The 24646-nt window shown below is 42.1% G+C and overlaps 1 protein-coding gene across 2 annotated transcripts; it reads left to right on the forward strand.

Annotated features, from left to right (window-relative positions):
• The first annotated feature begins 1459 nt into the window (after positions 1-1459).
• On the forward strand, positions 1460-24184 carry SNX8 (sorting nexin 8). Of its 2 annotated transcripts, XM_030459524.1 has the most exons (12): positions 1460-1567; positions 2649-2733; positions 9669-9859; positions 11867-11984; positions 14707-14828; positions 15182-15262; positions 16192-16352; positions 16732-16864; positions 17949-18017; positions 18810-18959; positions 19351-19500; positions 19710-24184. In XM_030459524.1, the coding sequence occupies exons 2-12, from the start codon at positions 2700-2702 to the stop codon at positions 19821-19823; spliced, it is 1323 nt and encodes a 440-aa protein (XP_030315384.1). In that variant the 5' UTR covers positions 1460-1567; positions 2649-2699; the 3' UTR covers positions 19824-24184. The 2 variants fall into 2 exon arrangements, with proteins under 2 accessions (XP_030315384.1, XP_030315383.1); XM_030459523.1 differs by lacking the exon at positions 2649-2733 and having other exon boundaries at positions 1492-1567.
• The last annotated feature ends 462 nt before the right edge of the window (positions 24185-24646 follow it).

Here is a 24646-nt window from a genome sequence, read left to right on the forward strand (position 1 = left end):
ATGCTGCATAGGCAAAAAAAAAAAAAATGTATAGTGCTTAGTTTTCAGAAGTGCTGAGCATGCACAACTCTCCTCTGGGCTGCTGTATAAACATGATTTGAAGGGCCTCTCAGCTTAAATAATGCCATGCTTTTTTAATTTCATACACAGCATTAGTCTGCACCCACGCTTGTGGGGATCTCAGCTGAAATAGCATTGGGGCAAGAGATAGAAGGGAAGGGAGAAATCACTCAGGTCATTCATGTCTTTGTAACAGCATGAAAAGTTCCAAGGGAGAGCACTGGGATTATAATTACTTGCACCTGAAATAATTCTGATTTTATAATTTCCTGGTTTAGTTCTCTATAAATATAGGGGAGATAAATATCTTCCCGTGATTAATAAATACAGGGAGCATTAATTAGTGAATGCATCCAAAACTTCTGGAGGTCCAGAATCTGCACATCTTTTTGTGTCTTGCTCGTTGGATGGTGTTTTCAGGAAAATCAAAACACATGCCTCATTTTTCACCAGTGTCAACCACGTTATTCCTGACTAATAAAGTACAGGAAGTGGGGGGAAAAAACTTTTAATAAAATGAGAGGCATTCATACCTGAAATTCTTATATTTGTGCAGTGTTAGAAAGTGTATTTGAATTCCAAAGGCTTGTACTTCTGCACTTCTGTGCTTTCCTGAGCAGGTTATTTATTTTCTACAGTATTTGCCTTCTTTCTAGTATATAGCATAACATGCTGCAATGGCTTTTCCTTCAGAAAAATGAATCAATCTACTTCAGCTTATCTTCAGTAATACTTAATATAAATCCAAATGCATTAAAAAAAAAAATCTACTTTATGTAGCTCACAATGAAATCTGTCTTAAGTTCACATTTCCAGCAAACCATCCTTTACAGTTTACAGGGGGGAAAAAAAATATTTCAGAATAAAACCTGTGTTAAGCCCATGAGCCGATCACTTCTATATTTTAAGGTGTCAGAAAGATTTATTGCTAATCTCGAAGTGGTTTAGAAGTGCTTTGAGCAGTCCAGTCAAGAGCAGGGATGGGTTAGTGCCGTCTGAGCCCTTCTGAGGAGGGAGCTGAGAGGTACCCGGCACCCTTGAGCCCCTAGACCTGAAGTTTGTGTTGGAAGTGTTTGTGTTCAGGTGTTGTCTTCGGGGACATGATGGTGAAGTGCTATCCTTCTGCACCGCAGAATCTTGGGGTGCTGCTGCTGGGCACCTGAGCACCACCACACCTTTGGTGGGACAGCGGCTTCGGGACACACGAGGACACCCGAAACGGGGGGTGCGTGGTGTTGGTGGTGGCGGCACCGCTGGACCGGGCGAGGGCCACCCCGTGTCGGCCAGCGACGAGTCCTCTCCCAAAACCCCCATCGAGCAAACCCCTTCCCTCCTTCCCTCCCCACGCCTCGGCCCCCCGGGAGGCGGCCTCTCCCCGCCCGCTCCGCCCGCGCCCACAGGCGGGCGTTGCGGAGGAAGGGGAGGGCGGCCGGCGGGCCCCGGCCTCACATGACTGCAGCCGCGATGGACGGCGAGGCGCCCGCAGGCACGGCGGGTACCGGCACAGGTACGGGACGGCGGGTGCCCGCGGGGCGGGAGCGGGCAGCGGGCATTGAGGCAGAGCCCTGGGCTCGCTGTCTCCGTTCCCTCCTGCGGGCGGTGCGGGGAAGCTGAGAGGGGCTCCTCGGGAGAGATGGGGACCGCTCTCCCCGCCATAACCTGAGGGTAAAGAGGCGGCGCCGCCTTCCCCTTCTCAGACCCGGTCCGCACGGGGAGAACGGGGGGGAGGGAGGTGCCCCGCCGCCAGGCCACGGCCGGGCCTCCGGTGGTGCCGGTTCGATGATGATGGTGGGGAGTGCCCTCCCCTTGCTAGGGTGGCCTCTGCCCCTTGGTGATAATAAATACGGGCAGAGCCTTGGTGGGCGCCGCGGGTCGGGGGGTTTGGCTGCCCCGGCGGGGAGGTGTGACCGGGAGCGGCCCAGGGGGAACGGGTACGAACCAGAACCTTTCCTCTAGAGGGTCATGCGGCGTTTTGGTGAGTGCTGAAACGGCTTTATTTCGTCTCCCTGACACTCCGCCCCCCCTTCTCCTTCTGTCCCTCTTCCTTAAAACGAACCCGGGGGAACGATTTCTGGAGCGGTTCAGTGGGCGATGTCACTGTCCCGGGCAGAGGCCACGTCTGCTCCCGACTGACCCAAGCCAAGAGCAGATTCAGGGTAAAGAAGCAGCAGCTTCAAATGCTGAAGTTTTAGGAGCGTGCTGCTGAATCTGGGACCGAGAAACTTGCAGAGAAATGCTGCCAGCACTTGTGAAATGAGAAACGGAGGAAGGTCCTGCGTGGATTTAGAAAGTAACACTCTAGGCTCCTAAAAGTTAAACTGAGGGAAACAGGATAGTACAGTTTGCTCGAGTTCTCCTAAAGTGGCTAAAGTTTCATACTGGCAATACTGCTCTGTGCATAGTATTTTTTTTTCTCTGTTTGCTAAGAGAAAATGGTAGAGTTTACAAGTGGGTAAGCTTCACACAGGAAAAAATGGTTTGGTTGGATTATATTCAGGACCCAGTGTGAGTGTGCATTTGATAAGCCTGTGATGCTCCTGATGCAGACAATGCTTATAAATAAATTATTTTGGAATATTTCTGTCCAGGACTGATGTAAGATATTGGGATATTGAACAGCAGCCTTTGTGGAAAAAAAAATGTCCTACTGTATCAAAGAGCGAGCTTGTTCAGGTATGTCTATTACAGATTTACCATCTGCTTCAGGAGCTTTCTAGAGATAAAACAGTTGTTTTTGAATGTTCTTGGCCTGATTAACCTCTGCACTGGTGATGGTGCTTCTGTACCTGATGTGCTCAGCCTTGTTGAGAAAAGCTGTCTTTCCTTGACTAAGCTTATACTTTGAAGACTGAAAGTAGGTATCTAATGGTCTTACAAAAAAAAAGAAATGCTGTGAAAGCAGGAGTGCTTTTATTTCTAGCATCATTCTGCAGTTTCAGTGATTCTGGAAGTTTCATGCCAGTATGTAACTTTTTTGGAAACTGATGGCTATTCTAGGAGGATCTAAATCTCCCGAGTAATAATGACAGGGGCTGCTGATGCCCACCTGTGACAGTATAAGCAACTGCTGTCTTTTTTATTCTGAAGGATTAAAAGTACTTTAGAACAATCAAAAGATAAAAGAAAAAGGTTAATATCCAAGACACTGAAGTCAGTTTTGCAAAGTTGCTTGTGTTGACTTTTTTTCCCCCTCCTTGATGCCACCTGAGGCTATTTTGCAGTGAGCTAATCCAGGTGTGCTGGCTGGGGAGGGAGGGACAATGATTTCTGCTTTTCTTCTGGTGGTAAATCTTTAACTTTGTGTGCAGCCTGGAGGAGGGTTTGGTAGGGAGGCCTGTACCAGTTGTAGAGAGTAGAATTTGCACGTGACCACTCTGATTTCCCCCACAATCTTCAAGGTTTTGTGGAGTGATACAGGTTGGTGGAAAAAAATGGATCAATTACAGATGTGTGGAACAGGTATGGAAGGAGGGAAGCTTTGATGATTGCTTGTTAACAGAATTTGAGATGCCAATGAGCTTCCTCTAAATATAGAGAAAAGCTGTTGGGAGGATGTAGTGTGTGGAGAATGCCATTTTTAAATGTTTGAATACTAAGAGAGTTTTTCCCCAGAGTGATTAAGAGGGTGAGAAATGCACAAGGAAGAGGAGAAGCAAAAAGATAAAAACTTCTGATGGTGTTTTCTCAACCTGTATAAGAAAAGATGATTGCAAAAACTTGGCAATTCTATAATTAAGCTAAAATACCCTTGTAAAAGTTTCCTGTAGAACAGTTGTATCTGGTGCTGCTTGTTGGGTTACCTTTTAGGGCCTGAATTTTTACACTTCAGCTCTTTTGTTAGAGCTGGGTGTGATAGTTGAGCAACCTTCCATTGTGAGCTGGGATCTAGCAATCCTAGTGAGGATTTGACTTTCTGTCTCCATAGTCTTTGGGAACATTCCTCTATGGCTTTTTCTCCCCTAATCCTGTTATTTCTTCAATGTTTGTAGCTCAGTCTCCCTTTATTGTTTGTTACAGCTTGGGATTTAGGCTTTGTGGCTGACTTGCAACTGGAATGTGTTCCTTGTATTCCCAGACTTAGGAAATTGCTTAATTAATCTTGTGATGATCTAACAGCATAGTTAAAAGAACAGAGCATGAAGCTTGAAGTTGCTTCTCTCTTCCTGTCACACAGATTTACTCTTTGATATTGGGAGGAGGTAACTTGGATTTGGACTCTTTATTTTTTTCCTTCTGCAGTGTGTTCTTGCAATATTTTTGTAAGCAGATAGATGCCTGTAGCTGCAGGGGAATGCAGAAATACTAGTGCTTTTTTATTCTTATGAAATAAAGCTTAAATAACCTCACCTGACCGTTTTTGAGTTGTGCCATTTACCGCTTTGCTTCATCTTGAAATGCACCAAGTGCTGAATAACAATCTGAAACTTTGTTGGAAAAAAACCCAAACAAACAACCACCAGAAAAAAACCCAAACCATAACTGCCCTCAACACCTCAAAAACAAAGAAAAGAAAAGAAAACAAACAAGAAAACCCAAACCAAAACCAGACCAGCCAGCACAGGATGCATATTTGACATCTGCACTGAGAAAGCTGAGTTTGTTGTTTGCTTTTTTTTTTAAGAAGTAAAACAAAATGTTAGAGCCTGTTTTCCAACATCTAATTTTGTGATAGTATGTGTATTATTTTATCATGTGTTCTTTTGGCATTGGATACCTTGTATTTTCAAGCCAGTTGTTGGGAGGGAGGAGGAAAGAGACTATTGCACCATCTCTTAATTAGGGTGAAGCTAAATATGATTACTTTTTTTGAACCTATTAGGAAATACAGACCTCTCCTCCGTGTTGAATATGGGTCAGTGTATCAGCTCTGCTGGGTAGAACAGACTCCTTTGCAGTGCTCCTTTCTAAATAGGAATTGCATGGTTTAAAATTCCTTAAAAAACAAATCAAACCCAAACAAAGTGCATACGGTTGTCTCAAAAATGTGAAAACCCTAAATAGGAAGAAAGTTTTGTGTGGCTTTTTTTTGTGGAACTTCTGTTTTTCTTGGTTTTAGGGGATTTCAAATTATGTAAGGACTAAAAAAAAACCAAAACAACCAACTGAAAAAAAAATGGCAAAGAGGGCAATCTGTTTGGAGATGTAGTAGAAATCTGCACCAGCTTTCTGAGAGGCTGATGTGGATGCTGAATTCTGGAATTATGGAGGAATGTGTTGGACACAATAAGGGAGAAAGGCATTTCCATAATTCCTGAGGCTCTTCATAAGAAGACAGAAGGGAAAGGGGAATGCTGATGAATATTTACAGAGGTACTTCAGTGTTCCTGGCCCAGGAGTTTGTAGTGGAGCCCTCTTTTTTGCTGGGGAGAAATCTGAGGTATCTGTGTACAGAAATAGCCAGTTCTTGTACACCTGCAGTTCCAGGGAATTGGATCACCTGGGCTTCACAGGGCTGTGGCTTCTGATGGTGGAGAAGAAATTGCAGCTGCTTTTTCCTAAAGGCTTTGCCTCCTCTCAGGCTCCTTTCTCCTGTTAGTAAATTAGCTGCTGCTGTATGGAACAATTCTATGACACCTTCTATTTAAATGTGTCTAGTAAATGTAGCTGGTTAGCACCCTGGTGAAATAAAGAGTTGTTAGTAACAGCTATCTGTGAAACAGAGAGAAACCCCTCAAATTTGGTTGGCAGAACTGAAATAGGGAATTGTATTGTAATTTACTACCTGTGCCTCCAGTCCTTGTGTTGCTCTTTTCTATATGTGCTTGCTCAGATGTAAAACCTGTGTGCAACTGATCAGACACTTGAAATTTTACTTCGGGTTTCATCAATGCAGAGGTTTAGAACATTTGATTGGGGAAGGTGGTGACTCCATGGAGGTCAGACTGCTGTGGAGTTGTGTAAATGGGAGTAATGAAGGGCAGTTGCTAACCTAAGTGTGAAATATGTGGTATAAAGTAGCAGAGCTTTCTATTTCAGTTGTTCTCTGTGTAAGTTTCTCAATTCCTTTTGGTCCAAAGGCTGCCTGACTTGTTACCAAAAAAAAAAAAAAAAAAGTGTTATGCAATGTTTTAATTTTTTTTTCCCTTACAACCAAACAAATAATTGAGCTATGTTTTGAGTGCTTCTTTAAACTTTTATTTTATGTTATCTTATTGTCTGCTTGTTTGCATTTGTATGCTTAAGTGTATTCTTGTGAAGTTTTATATCAAATTGTTTTCAGTTATTACCAGGCCACTTCCTGGCATTTTATTGACAACAGATCAAGAAACTGCTGTAGTGAAGGGACAGCTTGCACAAAAAAGCTGATTTTTATCTTGTCTGCTTCCCTGTGTTCCAGAGGAGGAATCCTTACCTCGTTTCTGTAATCACTTAATGCTCTCTCTATATAAACTTTACTAGGTAATAATCTACTGAAACCAAAGGGAATGGTTTTAAAATGAGCTGTTCTGGAGCAGGGAGTGCGTGATGGGAAGCGTTAAGTGTTTAGTTACAATGCATGTAAATCCTTCTACTGGTTGAACACAGGAGCTCATACCAATGAGTTCCCACTATTATCCACCATTCCTGGCTAGGGCTCTGGAGGCTATTCCTGAATTGACTCTTTAGTAAGTAGGATGAGAAGTGGGCTGCAGAATAGCTCCAGTATATACTGCTCTGCAGGGTGAGTGTTAATGCAGTGATAAAAGTGTTTTCATCTTCAGTGTCTTCTTATGTTCTCAGACCAGGGTTTGAGAGTGTAGATTCACCCTGAGCTGCTGTCTTGTTGATATGAAACACGCTGAGATTATTAGTTAAGTGGTAATTATTAAACCTTGCTTCAATGGTTGTCTGATTTGTATGATCTAACACATTCAGACAAGGTTGAGATGCAAAGAAGCTACAGAGTATTTCAGGGAGAGCCAAGTGTGTGAACTGCTAATGAAAATAAGGTATTTCCAAAAGTGAATTTGAGAAAGCAAATTTAGTGAATAACTTGATGAGAGCTGGCAGTGTGTTAAAAATGGAAAGGGCAATATGACACAGTTGTCAAAGGAATGCTGAGTCTTGGCTGGATCTCTCCGTGGGACTTTGCTCTGTAGTTGTCTCATGGGGTGGTCTGAGTCCTCAGCATCAGTTTGGTTGGTCATGCTGCAGGTTCCAGGACCATCAGATGAAATACTGATGGGTTCACTATAGGGTTCACCCTATGAATCTTTTCTCCTGATACCTGTCTTTTGCCACTGGGAGTTTCAGTCGTTTAGCAGACAGCGTTGGGTCCGTTTAGGGAACAATTTGTGCCATGAAAGCCCTGCTTTGTTGGTTGGCCAGCAGGAAGATGGAAAGCAGGGAATACGATTCAGTAAGCAGGAGGAGTGTTGCATCAGTACAGGTTGGCACTGCTCTCAGGGAAGTAGGTGGGTTGCATTTTGGCTGGCCTCTCTTTGGGAGGCCAGCTTGCTATGAGTGTCTCTGAAATGTGAGCCAGTGGTTTGGCACCACGCAGGACTGTGAAATTCCATGGAGGTGTGTGTGTGTGTGTGTGTGTGTGTGTGCACTGGAGGAACAGCAAAATTTCCTCTGTCATGTTGCATTTCACTGATCTGTCTTGAGCAATTAAACCCAAAAATGACATGGGTGTGCACCCAGAGAACCCACTCTGCAGACTAGGGCTGGTTTGGGCTTTCCATAGCTTCTTGTTGTGTGTATTTTGACACTTGATAGCATGGTTTTATTCTGCTTTGCTCTCCTTGTGAAAGGTCAGCTGGGCAAAGATTTTTCTACACTAGAAAATCTTTTGCCTCGCTTTCTGTATTGTGAATTTTCTTTCTTTTTTTCCTTCTCACTTCAGCGTGGATCTGTAAAGTGGATATACAGATATAGTATCACTTTATCCAGCAGAATCCCATGTCAACACTGAATTAGTTTGCATTATCTTACCACAGATTTCTGTCAGGTAACAACAGCTTTTTACAAGCTGCTATGTGGGTGGGGTTAGTAAGTAATATATTATTCTATTAAACCAGAGGTGTTAAGACTTGCTTCTCTGAGTCACACGAGCAGGACACGAAAGCCTGATGAGACATGTGGGATAAGGTCATTTGTCCTGGATTTGGTTTGGTTTCCTGAAGCCCTTTTATAGAGCAGAGAATGAAGATGCTGTTCTGAAGCTGTCTATCTGAGGAATCAGAGGTTACTTGGTTTTCCCGTTTATCAGGGCCTAGAGCACAGGAAGGAACTGGTGGGAAATCCTTATCAGGAGGTTAGGGCTTCCAAGTTAAGGATACAAATTCTTATCTTCTTTTGAGTTAATTTCTTACACAGTTATTGACTATTTTGAACTTTGCATCAAAGGTCAAATAAGTGGTTCTTGCTTCACTGGTGGTTTTTTTGGTGTTCTCAAAATTTTAGATTTGTTGAAGACAGGGTGTAATTTCTGTAGAATGGCAGGAAGGGGTGAGTTCTACTGCCTAGCTTTTCTAGGTACCTTTTCATCAGAGCATTCTATTTACTTGGTAAAAGAGCTTGCTTGCTGTTTTCTTCTTCAGTAGCCACATGCAGAGAGGAAGTAACCCATCTTTTCCAGACTGGAAAATAGAACTCAGGTATGGATTGAATAGATTCCAGGATTATATCAGCATTCCTCACCTCGTGTCTTTTGTGTGAAAGGGGTAGAAAAAGCCCCATTTCTTTCAACAGCAACATGAGCTTAGTTTACAGTCCTGTGATATGTGTGTTTATGTAGTCAAATTGAGATAATGGGCTGCAATCAGTCATTAAGTGAGGGAGCATTCATTCTGAATTGTCATCTTTCTTTGATGTAGTTTCTCCCCCAGGGCCATATTCTCAAGAACCATCTTTTTTCACTTTTGCAGCTGGCTGAGAATCATTTAGAATCTCTCTGATCAAAACTGTCCAGCCATGGTTAAACTAAGTGTAAAAAGATGTTTGGTCTTAGCTACAAACCGTGGAACAGGCATATTTGTAGGATTTTTTTCCAGAGTTTGCTGTAATTGAGGAGTTGTTGGGTTGGAAGCCATTGTCAGGAATCTTTTTCCCCTGCTTTTGAACCTGAGCATATTGACACAGTAAGTTATTGTAATTCATGCCCACTCTAGCATACTCTCAGAGAGTTTAATAAAAATACATCAAACAAAGTGTCTTCTTCCTTTGTAATGACATGTAAAATTAATGTATTAAATTTCTGCAGTGCAGTAAAATAACACATTTTCTTTCCTTCCATGAGTTGTTCTAGGCAGGATCCAAAAGTGCTGAGCAAGGGTTTTGTTCCTTTTGGCAGATCCTGCTGTGGTGGGAGCTGGACAGACAGGAAATGCAGGCCTCCTAGCTGATTCACTGAACAAATTTGGCCTGTGATTCTTCTTTTGCTCAGTAGAGATGTCTTTCTGACTGGCTTTAATTGGTGGTGCTCCTGGGTGTCGGGAAGAAGGAGGTAGCAATGTCTTGAACGTGGGTGAAATAGCCCAGGCTCCCTGGGGAGTGGCTTGACTGTAGTTCTGGTTGTGTTGCACCACTTGTGGGAGCACTGAGCAAGAACACAGAATATTTTAAGGCTACTTCTTTATCTTATCAGGTCTACTGGACTGTTTTTTTCCCTTTTTGTCTTTTAGATTTGGCAAAGCCTCCCGTAAGTGAACCAAGGGAACCGGAACAGTTTCTAATGCAGGCACCCCAGGGAAATCCACTGCTGCTTTCCCACACCCTCCAAGAGCTATTGAGCAAGGATAGTGTGCAGGTGGAGCTTATACCTGAGAAGAAGGGCCTTTTTCTGAAACATGTGGAATATGAGGTTTCCAGCAAGGTAATGTGAACAACCATTGGTCTTAGTGATAATGTATCACCTGCAGAATGTCTGTGTGCTTGCTGCTGGCCAGGTTTTATCCAAGTTGAAAGAGGTACTGAGTGATGTTGGCTTTGAGCAGGCCAGTTGTATGGGCTTAACTTGAAATGTGGTAGCACTGCTTTCCTGACCTGGGCTGCAGTATGGAAGGAGCATCTTCTAACTCAGGTCTGATGGGTGGTCTCCTGGTTTACTTGCTGGAAGCCTGAGCTCTGTACAAAAGCTGATGTGTAACATGGAAAAGGGAATGTTTTCATAATGGGTTGGTGTAGGCGAGTGGGCATTTTAAACTGGTTTGAGCTAGTGAAGAAATCATGTTGGCAATGCTAAGCTGAAATCCTTCATAAACAGCAAAGGTCATGCAAAGCCTTCTGCAAAGTTTAGGCCACTTCCAGCTGACTTGCTCCAGTCCTGACCTGTAGGTTGAGCTCTTGGTGTAAGGGAAGATTGAAGATGTATCCTTTCCTATTTATAGAGCAGCCAGTGAAATAGCTCTCCAGTACCTTCTGTTTGTTTTTAGAACAAGGAAATCTGTCCTCTGACCATGAAGAAATTAGGTCTCTCAGGCCACCAAAACATCAGCAATGAAGTAGTGTTCAAACTGCTGCAGTCACTGTTGCACATATTCAGTGGCAGATTTGGGTCACTTGTCTGTCATGGAGCTTTAGGTGTTATTTCTGTAAGTTTGTCAAAGGCTGTTGTGAGGGGAAAGGTCAGACAGTGAATGCTTCTGTGGTTATTTTTGCCTGTGATTTCAGGATGCAGAATTTAGTGAGCTTGTTCTGGTCTCTCTCTGGGATTTGAATTTAGGAATCTATTGCCAGCTCCTTTCAGTTGCTGCCATCTCTCCTATGGTTGGAGCTATACAATGTGATAGTTCCTCAAAAAGGAAGCATAGCTTGGCCTTGAGCTTCAGCTAAGATCTGCAACACAAATGATTTGTCAGATTTCAGAGCAGACAGAGGGAGGCCCTAAGGACTGTGTCCAGTGTGCTCTGGTTACATTGTGCTTCTCTGCTTTGGTTTTGAAAATGCAAGGTGCCCCAATAAATAGGGGATGACCTGCAATGCAAACACAGAATGGGTATAGTGCTGTGCAAAGTTTCTTATGAGCTGCTGCAGTTGTTGAACCTGTAGTAATAGTGGGGGGAGGTTGTGAGGTTTTTATTCATGTATTATGTTTTAAAAATATCTTTCTCCTAAGGTGACTTATTCTAGCTGCTTCCTAACTCCATTTGGAATGGAAAAAAAGTTTCTTTGGCCTCTTCTACATATTGATCTAAGATCTTATTGATCTAGGAGAAGGACTGAGGTTTTAAAGGAACTTTCAATCCTTGCTTATAAATCTAACATCAGTGAGAAGTCAGTTTCTCTTGTGGGGTTCACTTAAAATATCAGTCACTTGGTCTAATAATTACCTTACATAATCTAAGACTGTGTTGCCACCTTTGGATTTGAAAATTGTTTAGAGAAAGTTCATAAGAGCTAGAGCTCAGGGACTTGCAGGACTTGAAGAGAAGAGCTCTTTAGAGCACTTCAAGAGTGTCAGCAGTATTTCTAAATACTGTGTGTAATTTGGAAGACCAGAGAGTTGGAGGGAGTAATGGTATGGAAACACAGCAGATTCAGGGATATTTGTAACTTATTGGGGTACCTCTTCCTCTCCATTTTCTTGTTTCTTTTGTCTGATACGTGAATGAAATCTGACTTAACATTTTTAACAGAAAATCTTACTCTCAAGAGGACTGTAATGCCATGTCTATCATAATCAAAAGGTTGATTTTTGGAGTCTTCTCCTTCCTTCCTACCACAAGGCCTCTAAAGAAAATAGGTTGTTTCTTGTAGTTTCTGGGTCTGATTTCTTTCTTTTGTTATTAGTGCAGCTGATGGAGGGGGGGGGGGGAGATGGCAATGCTGCTGATTGTCCAGCCTGTGTATTGATTTCTCCTCCTCCCTTCATTACTTGCAGAGATTCAAATGCTCAGTCTACAGACGCTATAATGACTTTGTGGTGTTCCATGAGATGTTACTTCAGAAGTTTCCATATCGTATGGTGCCAGCACTTCCACCAAAGAGAATGCTGGGAGGTAAACCTGGGTCTTTCTTCTGACCAAAGGGGGTTGCAGAGCAAGTGTGATCAAAGTGATGCTATTGAAATGTTTAAATGGTTGAATGTCTTTGTTTGCCTGAGAAACAACTTTCAGGTTATAACACACGATTTGGAGGTATTATTGTAATCCTGGAAATTCCCAGTAAGTGAGATATTAATGTAAAATGTGGGGAGTCTTTCCATGGGAGTTCAGTATCTGATAACTTTACTGGTAAGATTTGAGGTGTAATTCCATACAAAAGCATATCAGAGTTGCAGGTATTGGTTTTTAGGAACATGGGTTGTGACCATCAGTGCCGTAGTGTTACAAGTGTAGGATTGCCACCATATTCTTCAACAACTGTAATATGTATTTTAGTGCTTTGTTTTGTGAAGTATTCAGAATAGAAAAAAACCTGCGAAAATCCCATTATTTTTCAATATTGGGAGTAAAGAATATAAAAATAAAGTATCTATATTAAAAGGCTAAGAACTGAAGAGGAGCTGCAAAATTGCTTCTCCTTTTAGAGCAGAAATTGATCCTGCAGGATTAGTGTAGGTTCCTGAGCTCACACACACCTAGAGAGGACTCCAAACAGTGATGGCAGCTTCAGCACTGCCTGTTACAGTATTACCTTGCACAGAAGTTTTATGATGCAGGCAATGGTCATTAGGCTTTATCAGTTGATGTAAAAAAAAAAAAAAAAGTCTCTTCCTAGCAAATAAACCAACTCCAACTGCCTTAAAGTAGTCATTGCCCTTTTTTGTTCCTGTTCTGAAAAGGAGCTTGCTGACCTGCTTAGGATAACCAGAAACTAAAAACTGAGGCTGGAATTACTGTATCAGTTCATTCAAGTATGTTTTAGCTGTTAGAATAGATACCAATGAAGTGTCCCAAGACTGAAAGCATATCAAAGCTCCTTCAGGTATATTTTTCACCAATCTGAAATATTGGCACTGGTTTTAAACTTCTGTTATTTCAGATGATGCATAACTGTATAGATTCCTGTCTTGTTTTCTACTTTTTCTGTGAAAGAACAAGGTTTTCAGTGTCCTCTCCCCTGCCTATGCTGCTCGGCTTAATGTGTTTCAATAAATAATAGATTTCAGTCAAGGAGTCTATTGCTGCAGTAAAGAGAAATTGGTAAACAATGAGTAGAGCAAGGTGTGTTGTGAACTGGAACAAAGTAAAGCAGCAGTGCTGAAAAGCTTCAGTGGTCATATATTCTCATGATGGAATGGAAATGGAAATTATAAAGACCTTTCTTTTGAGGTTGTGAAAACCTGTCTGTTGCATTAGGCCTGATGGAGTGTTCTCAGCCAGAATTTCCACTTCATGCAACACCTGTAAGCAAAATGACCTCTGGTTAATCTTAGTGGAGAGAGGATGCTTCAAAGAAGCTACTGGTAGATATCATGTATCAGTCACTGTTATTTCCTTGTGTTGCCAAAGTGTTGATATTTCTGTGCATTCACTGGTGCATTTTTTCCCACAAATACTGTATATTTAAGAAAAAGTGATAGGATTAGTTCCCAAACTGTGGTAGGGGTGCAGACCAAAACTTTGTTAAGGCAGAGAGTGATGATTGCCTTCAGTCCAGTGACCCTGCATATAGAAAAGCTGTTTAGGTGGTCTTAATAGAAACTACAAACAGGAAAAAGGAAATTGAATGTGGAGTTCTTGTGTAGGTTAATGGACTGATAAATGGAATTGCAGGACACAGGATTTGATGGATTAGTGTAAATGTGTGACTCTTGCAACTTCCTTACTCCCAGAGCAGGATGGGCAAAGCTGTGTGCTTCTTATACTCTGTATTCTCCTCTACTAAGTTACAGTCCCTGCCCATGCAGGGGGTTGGAACTAGATGATCTTTAAGGTCCCTTCCAACCATAGCTATTCTAGGATTCTATGCTTATTTTCATGATGGTTTACTTTGATCTGGCTGTCAGGTAAAGGAGGATGGATCTGCTCTGCTTGTTTGGGAGCAAAGTGAAGCAGATCATGTAGGTTGCTGCAGGTTGCTGTGCAGGTCTTTCAAAGTACTTCCTGATACCTCGTGAAAAAGATGGGCATTGATCTTGAACAAGCAACTAAACCCAAAATCCATCCCTTTTTTCTCTCACTAGCCCCAAAATGCTTTAAAGTTTGGAGGAGGGACAGTTGAGGATGCAGCACACTGAAGATAATGCTTCAGAATAGAGAGCAAAAAAATCTAATGATTTGTGTGATGATCACTTTAAAAGTGGCAGAGTGATCTTTGCAGGGACAAGAGGCCATGTTTTGTACATTTCCCAGGAGTCTCAAACAGAATGAGGTCCTCTCTGGGGATTAGCTATGGAATTGATTCAGAGGAAGAAAACTTTCTGCATGCCCAGAATTTGTAAGTGGAGGCTTCAAGCCTTATACTTAATTGTTTATCCTGCTTACCTGACCCAGCCCACAAAAATAAATACACACACACACACACATATATATATATATGTACACTCTGGGATTCAATTAGATGCAAAGAAGCACTTGAGGGAATATTTTTTCTGGTGGTCAGTTCAAAAAAATCTGTCTCGGGGAGCACACAGACAACACGTAATCCTTCTTTGATTCTGGTGCAGTGCTGTAGCAAAGGTTGCAAGCACAAAGAAATTATTGAACTGAATGCTTCTTTTTCTGAGCACCTGAAATATGTGGTGCATTAATTAAAATTTAATGTTTCTTCCTCTAGCTGATAGAGAATTCATAGAATCGAGGAGGAGAGCACTGAAGCGTTTTATCAACCTGGTGGCTCGGCATCCCCCTTTCTCAGAAGATGTGCTCTTGAAACTCTTCCTGTCCTTCAGTGGCTCAGTGAGTACTTGTTAGCAATTGTCTTCAGTCTGCATATCTTCCTGTAACTGCTTCACTGGGCACAAGAGTTCAGAATTGCTTTTGACCGACACATTGTTGCTCCCAGTGATAAGGGCAGTTTTTTCTCAGTGGATATTTCTGCAGCTGGAAAGTGGAAGGTAATTTCACTCAGTGCTAGAAGTGTAGTATTTTGAAAATTACAGCTGTTTCTTAGCTTCTTAAATTTAACCTAACCTGGATAAAGCTGTATCAGCTATGCTGTATCTTACTGTCGTGATATATCTGAGACCATGGTGAGCTGCCTATGCATTTCTTAGTCCTTTCATACTCATTTGATTCTGTATCTTTTCCAGGATGTACAGAATAAGCTAAGAGAGCTGGTCCAGGGTGTAGGAGATGAATTTATGACCTGCAGATTAGCTACACAGGCTAAGGTATGTGAATTTCTTGCAATATATTAATCTGGTTTAAATGCCTCCCTCCTCCAGGTGGATCAGGTAGAAGTGAGTTGTTTCCGAAGTCTGAAGGACATTTAAACTTGTAATTTTATTGAAAAGATCAAATAAATATTTGACTCTTGAGGGCTTGATATTTCTAGCTAAATGCTGGTTCGTGAGTATAGCTATTAAACAATTAATCTTGCTCAGAATGCATTTTGCAGTAATTACTTGTACTCACGTAACAAACATGCACATACTGCACAATTAAAAGCGAATATCTAGATTGATTTCTTCCTCATGTGATCATACCCTCATTCTGTCTATTGTAATTTTCTTTTTGTGGGAGAGTAATTTGGATTGCTACAGAGAAGTTATAAGTTCTCCATAAATCTGTTCATACCAGTAATTAGTGCTACAGGAAGTTCTAAATATTAAATTTTAAATGTTAAATCCACTGTGTTCATTGAGCAGTTTTAAAGCAAGTTGTCGTTCAGGTTCTTGCAATGCTAGAAGAAGGTTTTGCAACTTTTAGCTTAATTCAGGTGTTTTACCAGTGATATCCAGGTCAAAAAGAGCTGAACTTTTAGTACATGCTGGACCTCACCAGGCTGGCAGTTACTAACAGTAACATGATGAACTCCATTTTAACTGCATGGAGTGCATGGCAGAGTGGCAGATTTTGTCAGTAATCTGGTATCTTAACTTCTTTCTGCCTTTTAAAAGTAGAGATAAATGTATGCCAGCTGACTGGGACACCTAAATTATGAAGCTCATCTCTTCAGGGTTGTTACAGCATGGTGTGAGAGAGCAAGCACAAGAGGGAAACCTCTCTGTTCCTACTGTGTGCCCTACTGTGCCCACAATTAACCTCTGTGACTGTGCCTCTGATTTGTCCACTATTAATCTCTCTTGCACTTCTTCAGGACTTCCTTCCAGCTGACATCCAGGCCCAGTTTGCTGCCAGCAGGGAGCTCATCAGGAATATTTATAACAGCTTTTATAAGCTTCGGGACCGTGCAGAGAGGATAGCTTCTCGAGCCATTGATAATGCCTCAGATCTTCTCATATTTGGCAAGGAGCTAAGGTAGGTTCTGCTGTTGTTTCAGAAATCACAAATGTTTTAAGGTTTACCTACAAAGGGTCTGGTAAGAATGGGTATTTCAGCATATGCTGTAGGTCACAATAACGTTTTTGCCTACTGTAACAAGAGAAAATGCTTTCCACTAAGTTTGCATTCCACAGAGGAAGACAAAAGTAAATAGAAATACTTTGACATTTAGGTACTTGTTCTAGTGTCTCTTCCCCCAGTGTATACACAGCTCTGCATTTGTAATTGTGCAGTAGTGGCTCAGGACTGTGAGCTGTTTAGAAAGACTTGAAACTCTGAACTGCTCTTTGCAAGTAAGTGTATCTACTTAGTGTGATTTTTCTCTTCCATCTGAATGCTGCTTATTTCCTCCTAGTGCTTTGGGCTCAGACACTACACCGCTTCCTTCCTGGGCTGCTTTGAATAATAGCACATGGGGGACTCTGAAACAAGCCTTGAAGGGTTTGTCTGTTGAATTTGCACTTTTGGCAGACAAGGCTGTGCAGCAGGTGAGTTCTTTTACTTTTCTTTTTATTTTATTTATTTCCTTCTGGTAAACTGAAGGAGGTGTGTCACTACAGTAAGTTTCACCTTGAACCATGAGCTTTGGGGATGTAGGCACTTAAAGAGTTAAGAGGGAGATTGCAGTCCAAAGTCACATCCTCAGCCATCAGCCTGCTTGTTCAAGCTTGAATGTAAAACCTGGACTGTGCTTAAGTAGGGTAGAATATAATGGGTAGAATATAAAGGAAAGGAGGGAAAAGCTTGCTTTAATTTTCAATTTCAAACTGTTATTGCACAAGTTAAGATCTACCAAACTGTCCAAAAGTCCTGTGTTCTGTTTTATTAATCTGCTACGAATAATCCAAAACTTATCTCTGAATCAGTTTTCAACGTTCATGTCCTTAAACAGTCATTCAGAGTCACTCAAACAGAAGTGTAAGTGTGCAGAGTGATAATGACTGTTAGAATGATGTGAGAACATGACAGTCAGGGAGGGAAAAGTAATAATTTTGTCTTCACTTCAACTCATCATGTTAAAATACTCAGCATGCTCTTATGGATCAGGTCTTTTTTTCTCCAGAGTTTATGCTCCAGAGAGCATTACTGATGCAGGAAGAAAAGACAGTATTTAATTAAAAAAAAAAAAAGTTAGTGACCTTTAACTCGGTGTCTCATCTCTGCCTTCTGATGCATGAACTGTTATAGGGAACATGCAGGTATTTATGGCCTTAATGGATTTGGATTTATCTTTGTGAGAAGGGAAGATGAAAGATGGGAGGAATCTGCAAAAGCAAGAAATTCCAGGCAGAGAGATCTGAAAGGATTGACACACAGTACTGGGAAACTAACTCCTCTTGTTCTAATGATCAGTCATTTGGAAAAGCTGTTCCTGCTCCAGTTAGGTCTTTGTTCTGCATACTGAAGACTAAACACTCCAGTGCCATCTGAAAGGTTTTTGCTGCAGTTGTGTAAGTGTTGATGTGTCCTGGAGAATACAGTGGAGGGCCTGCATGGTGTAAGGATGTGAAGAGCTGTGGTGTTGATTCTTGCCAGGCTTACATAAAATGTACTTTTTTCCTTGTTTTCTAGGGTAAACAGGAAGAGAATGATGTGGTGGAGAAGCTGAACCTTTTCCTGGATTTACTCCAGTCCTATAAAGTGAGCTCTGCTGTTCTTCTGCCAGTGAGAAAGTTGTTTAGAGCAAGCCTGTGCTCTCCAGAGGGTGTAACGCCAACTGGATGGAAAACTGTCTGGGAGGCCAGTTCAGAGGCAAACTGGACGTCTGGCAGGGAGAGGGGAGTGGCTGTTGGCCTTAGCTGGCTCTGTGGCCTTACTGATCTGCTCATCTTGTGATGAGGATTTGTCAAATGGCAAACCCTGCAAGTAATTTAAAAATATGACTGCTTGAACTATATGGCTCTGCTAACTTTTTTTACTGATTTGTCTGCTTTTGAGTCAAAGCAGTGAATTACATGGCCACTGGGTTGTCCCAGAAATTAGTTCAGTTGCAAATGAAAGAATTGTTTAATACTGATTTTTTGGTCAAAGACAATTTTTTTTTCTCAGAAGCACCTACTGAAACTCTTTGTGTCAGCCCCTCCTGACATTCTCAGACCTGGGCTGAAATAGAAGGACATGGCAAGCTCCTAACACAGTTAATTGCCAGTGCTTAATACTGAGAAGGACAAAAAAGATAAGAGGCCTTGTAAGATCCAAAGTATTGGCAGAGGTGATGCTTCAGATTGCCTCTTAAGCTCAATGGTTTAAGTCCAAGCAGTCTTGTTTCTTGAATTCTTGGCTGCCAACATTTTTTGACCCTCTTGAAAGCAAACAGAAATCTGCAGCGTAGAAATGACATAAAGCGTGACCGTGTGTTTGTGTTCCTGGTGTACTTGGCTTGTGTGCTTGCTGCCTCTTAGCTTCCACCTGTTTTTCCCTTTTCCTGTACAGGACCTGTGTGAAAGGCATGAGAAGGGGGTATTGCACAAGCACCAGCGAGCATTGCATAAGTACAGCATGATGAAAAAGCAGATGATGAGTGCCACTGTGCAGAACAAAGAACCAGAATCAGTGGAGCAATTGGAGTCTCGGATTGTCGAGGTAGGACTGGGAGATCAAAGGGTGGTACTGGACTCCTGTAATGATGCTGCTATGCAGCTCAGTCACGTTGGCAGAAAGCCATAAGGCTGATGGGGTAACCTCTACTTTGGGTACTTTCAGCTGCCTGCTGTGCTACACAGAAAACTTGTTTGTTTTCCACAACACCCATTACTGGCTCTTTGGCAACGTGTCACTTATGGAGCTGTGGAAAGCAACACTCTGCATGATGGAAAGTGCAGTTGCTGTCATATCAAAGGGGTGCAGGAACTGCCTTTCTTGGTTGTGTTTGAATTGCTAGTATGGTGAGGAATGCTGTTTTTTCCTGCTGCAAGTGAACCTCCTTGGCACCTTCTTCCTGGCAATGTATTTCACTGAGTTCCTCTCCTTTCAGCAAGAAAATGCTATCCTAACCATGGAGCTGCGGAATTACTTCTCTCTGTATTGCCTGCATCAGGAGACACAGCTTATCCACATCTATCTGCCTCTCACATCTCACATTTTGGGGGCCTTTGTCAACTCCCAGATCCAGGGTCACAAAGAGGTGAGTTCTTCTGGGTGGTGTTTTTTTCCCCAAAGACAAATGAGAATTCAAACATATTTTGGTTTTACCTCTAGGTCTGCTGGACTTCCCCCAAATACTTCAGCAAATTTCTGTGGTGCCTTTGAGTACTCTGAAACTGCTGCTAAAATACAGTGTGGTGAAATAATTACCTACTTTGTTGTCTCTTTTCTCTCCTTTTCCACTCATAGATGAGTAAAGTTTGGAATGAATTGAAGCCGAAGTTGAGCTGCCTCTTCATAGGATCCAGCAATATGCCAACTCCACCATTGTCACCTCCAGAGGGAAACTTCTTCTCCAATTAATGCTCTGAGCATTGAGCATGGAGCAAGGAGTGTGATCAAGGAAGGGGTGGGACTTCTACCTCCAGATGTTAGAATCAATCCTCCAACATTTTTTTTTTTTTTGCTTTGAGCTGTTCTCTGATTTCGACAGACTGGATGTGGGGCAGAACATCCAGATACAAAGACAGTCTTAATTTTTAAATGCTCTGGGGCAGAGCTGGTGTTCATTATCCTGCAGACACTCTTGATGGGGTCAGGGTGTGACCTGGTGCAGTGAGTGCTGCAGTGTTGTTGCTGATGCCTCTGCATCTTATACTAGCAGTCCTCTGGCAATGTTTACCTGCACATATGCTGTCAGATCTCTGTACATCCCTAAGTGCTGAGATGAACAGGTTGTCTGCAGCACTTGCTTGCAGATGGATTGCCTTCTAAGCTTGTGTTAGAGGCATCAGGAAAGCTGGAAGCCATTCCCCATCCCATTGACGGGTGTCTGGATTTGATTTCTTACTGCCAGACCTTAGTGCAAAATACATGAATGAAGTGGTTGGATTCACTCAGCCAGCTGGGGAGGGGTGACTATCCCAGTGAGGCTGGGCAGGATGGATTGTCAGTGTGTTTCAGTTCATGGTTGCAGGGCAGCCGAGGAACTTGCTTGTATTTTTCAGTTTGGGTTCAAGGATGACTGAATCCAGGAACTCAAAGGAGTTTGCCTGGCACAAATGAGAAAATAATTGAATAAAACACTCCTTAATTGTAAACCAGAATGAGCAGAAGAGCTACAAGGTAGCTTGTTTATTTTTCTTCTGGAGGTTCTGACATCCATCTGAGTAGATGTTTAGGACAACTGGAGAGCTGCTGACCTGAAGGCTGGTGTGTTCCTTGGTCTAATACCAGATGAAGTATCCTCTTACACCAGCAGGCTGGGACAAAATGCTGATAAAGTTGATTAGCAAAAAAAAAATCAGTGTTTGTTCAGGATGTTACTGTCATTCCTTTTTCTAGCTCTGGGTAGCACTGGAGTGTGTTTGTGAAGGAGAGAAAACAATTAAGTGACAGTTCATTGTCTCTCTAAAAATAGCACTGTCCTTAGTAATGGGGTTTTCAGAATGATTTGTGATTGTGATAAAGGGACTAAACATTCTCTAGGTCTCACTTTGTATCTCCAGTGGCTTTCCCTCGTGAGGCAGAGGGTAGGGGGATGAGAAGGTGCACGTCATGCTGCCTTAGGGGAAACTGTGCATATCCTCCAGAGAAACTGATAACTAAAGAAACTGCAAACGTATGCAGCAAAACTTAAAGTGAAGATGACCCCCTGAACCTAACTTCTCTGGGGCCAAAGTAGCTGCCAAAGGGGAATTTGAGACTTGGCTTCTAGCGTTTTCTTTGAGTGGGTAAAAAGGAAGCACATGAAGAAGGATGAGTGCTTGCTGTCAAACAGACCGTTACAGTATTGTCTCACTGGGGAACTTCCCCATTAGCAGGGAATATATTTAAATCCTCCAATTACAAAAACTTTCTTCTTTTTTCAATTTAGAAAATTCAATGCAACACAACTCTTCCTAATCCAGGTGGAAATTATGGGTTAATTTCTTCAGATGGGAGCAAGATAAGTTATTTGCCCACTTTCATGAGACTGGCATAACCATTCCATGCACCACTCAAAATGTGGTGAAGTGCACTTAGTGTGGGTGGATTTCTTGGGTCTTAGGCTTTCAGGGTTGTGTGAGGAGTCTTTTTAACAAGTTTGGTCAGAATGAATTAAGAGCTTTTTATAGAAGTTCAAATGTTAACTCTTTTCTGGGGCTCCTGTGCATTGGCCATGTTCAATGAGACAAATGAAGCACACATGGCTGTGACAGCTTTAGATCTCTCTCCTGAAGGTTTCCAAAGTGATGCAGAAGAGATTCTGTTCACAAGCCAGAGTAAACTGGTTTGGGGAGGGAAATGTTTCTCCTGTAAAACAACGAAGAAGATACTATCTCAAAAATGGCACAGAAGGTTTTCCTGTTTGACCTTGTCTTAATTAGGACGATAGTTTGTGGTTAAAGTGTGGAAAGTGTGTTGCCATATTTTGAAATGCTCTTCACCCCTAGCCCCTAGTAGGTTCTGGCTGGTTATGGCCTGTCATTTACTTAGGATACATGCTGCCTCTTTTAGCCTTGTTTGCCTGATGTGGTAAACAATTAATTAGAGAAAATATTGTGTGTTTTGGGGCAAGATCTGGTATCTATATGATGGATCATCTATGTAACTTGTCTTGCTGGGTAGGTGACTGGGCTGTGCTCTGTAGTAATTGCAAAGGATGAGCCTGAACGGAACTTTGAACTTCTTGTATTTAGAAAAAAGTTACAATTTTGCACTTGATTTAAAAACAAACAAAAAAAGCAAACAACCAAACATCAAAACCACATTTGGGCTTTAGACTAACTCCTCTTTACTGCTTTCCTTCAAAGCAAGAATTCTACAGTCCAAATGCAGAGACTGTGACAATGATAAACACAGACCACATGACTGATAAAGAAACTGGAATTACATTGTTTTGAGAAAACACCCATTCCTCCGTTGTCAGCCCTTGTCTCTTTGGGAAGGGCGGTTTTGGGGGGTGTTGTTTTGATTTAACTCTGCTCACCTAGTATTTTGGGAGCAGAGGCCTAGTATTCTCAAAGCTGATACAGCTAAGGGCACTTTCAGAGTTTATTTCATACTGGACTGTCAAACTTCTGTCTCATTCTTGAACAGGTGCACATACTATTTCAAACAACCCTTAGTTTGCAAACCTTATTTCTTGGGAGACTGGTCAGTATGCAAATAGCACTATTATTTTTACCTCAGTATGTGAGGGATTTCCTTACTGTATTTGTCCTGTTTAGTTTAGGGATCTATCAGACTTGCAGAGCAGCATTATGTTACAGCTTCCTTCTTCTAGAGGAATGCAGCAGGGAATCAATCACCCCCTGATCAGTGTAGGGAAAACCATTCTAGTTACCTCTGTGCTATTGCCTTCTGTAGCAAACAACCCAGCTAAACTTGAGGGTGAGAATAAGACTTCATGAAGCTGGTTCCATTGCTGGTAGCTGGGTAGATCATGAAAAACAAAGCAAACCAGAAGACTAATTGGAGAACATGTGCTCCCTGCTCCTGTAAGAGGCAGCACCAAAAAGTTAATGTGCCTTCTTGAATGGAAGCTTTCTGTCTATAGCTTGAGCTCATGGGGACTTTCATGTGCTCAGAAAAGGCCCCCATTCTTTCTGCCAGTGTCTCTCTCAAAATCTGTTGTGAAGGTACCAAGATAGAAAATGGCTGAGAACCTGAAACTTTGCCTGAAAAATATTTTATCAAAAGGGCTATGTGTTTTGGTCACTCCTGAGGTCTCTTTTGCTTCAGGCTGTGGAGTGGAAATATACAGGCTTTTTGACTGATATCCTGTGTTGAAAGGCTTTCCAAACCAGATTTACAATACAGCCTTAACCTGTTATCCTTCTTTCCTTCTCTTTCCATTTCTTTGCAAGTTGTTCTTCCTAAGTTATAACGTGTTGTCAGTGGTGCCTTGCTGCATTCCCATACTTTTACTTTTCTGTTTTGTTCATGCAAGGGTATAATTCTTGGAATCTGTAGCAGGCTCATTCACAGCCTTCAATTTGTGCCATTTCCTAAAAGACAAAGATCACCAGCTGGGGACAGACTTACTTCAAATGTTGGGTCCCCAAAACTGCAGCAGGTGCAACAAAGTCACTGCTCTTTGACACGAGCTAAAAGTCAGTGCTAGTGAAAGCATCTCATAAAAGGACTGGACTGCAGAATAGGGGATAGCAAACAGAAGTGCAGGCCTGAGCCATGCTTATTCTCTTCCAGCCTAAACTCCTGGAGGAGCAGAAAGTACTTTGATCTCTCACAGTGCAATTTACAGTTTCCACCAGGAAATAAATCAAGGCAACTTGACAGGTATCGACTGCCCATCACTCCCTTTCCAGCCAGAGTAAGGCCTTGCATCCTGTTAGGAGCTACCTATCCCTGTGCTTATTTTCTCTCCTCTACTTGCTTCAAGCTGTCCTATTAGAACAGCCAGAAACTCTTACTATGTCAGAAACAGAGGTGTCAAAAATTCTGTAACTCGGTGTGTAGCACAAAAGGAAGAGGAGGAGTCTAAGGTGTTGACTCATTTCCTCTAAGACTGAGCTGTGGCTTACTGAGCATATGAAGAAGGCCATTTTTGAGTGGTATAAATTATTCAGAACTGTTGAAGGAGAGGCAAGAAACAGTCTTGTTCAGAGGGTGTGAATTTTGGCTGTCTGGAATATCTTGTATCTTTGCTTTGCTCAAATAGCCTTATGTATGAAGCACTTTATCCAAATGCGGGAATTAAAGAATTATTACTACAGCAGGTAGACTGGAAGTGTTTACAGATCCTTTATTACATTCCAGGACTCTTATCTGTGTGTGTTATATGTGCTTGTAAAAATGTTTAAAAACAAACCAAAAAAACCCACAACAAAATGTGTGTAAGAAGTTACATATGTGATGTGTTATTTCTGGTGCAGTTTGAGCTTTTGCTGACCAGCACGCTGAGTTGGGCTGACCTGGATGCTGAACAGGTCACATGTGGCAAAGCCTGCAGCCACAGGTGATGGCACTTTGCAACATGGACTTGCTGAAAATTAATTGTACTCAGCAGATTTTTTTGCCTGAAATGCTCACGAGAGTTCAAGTTCATGTCAGGAGCTGCAAGAGTGAACGCAGGACTTGAACAGTGTCAGACATCGAGCTCTGACTTGTTTTCTTTACTCCTGTCACCTTGTATTGCCTTCATCTGGAGAATCCTGAAAGGATTCTGAACTTTTCAAAAG

The sequence above is a fragment of the Calypte anna genome, chromosome 14 (assembly GCF_003957555.1).
Source record: "Calypte anna isolate BGI_N300 chromosome 14, bCalAnn1_v1.p, whole genome shotgun sequence".
In the NCBI taxonomy this organism is placed as follows: domain Eukaryota; kingdom Metazoa; phylum Chordata; class Aves; order Apodiformes; family Trochilidae; genus Calypte; species Calypte anna.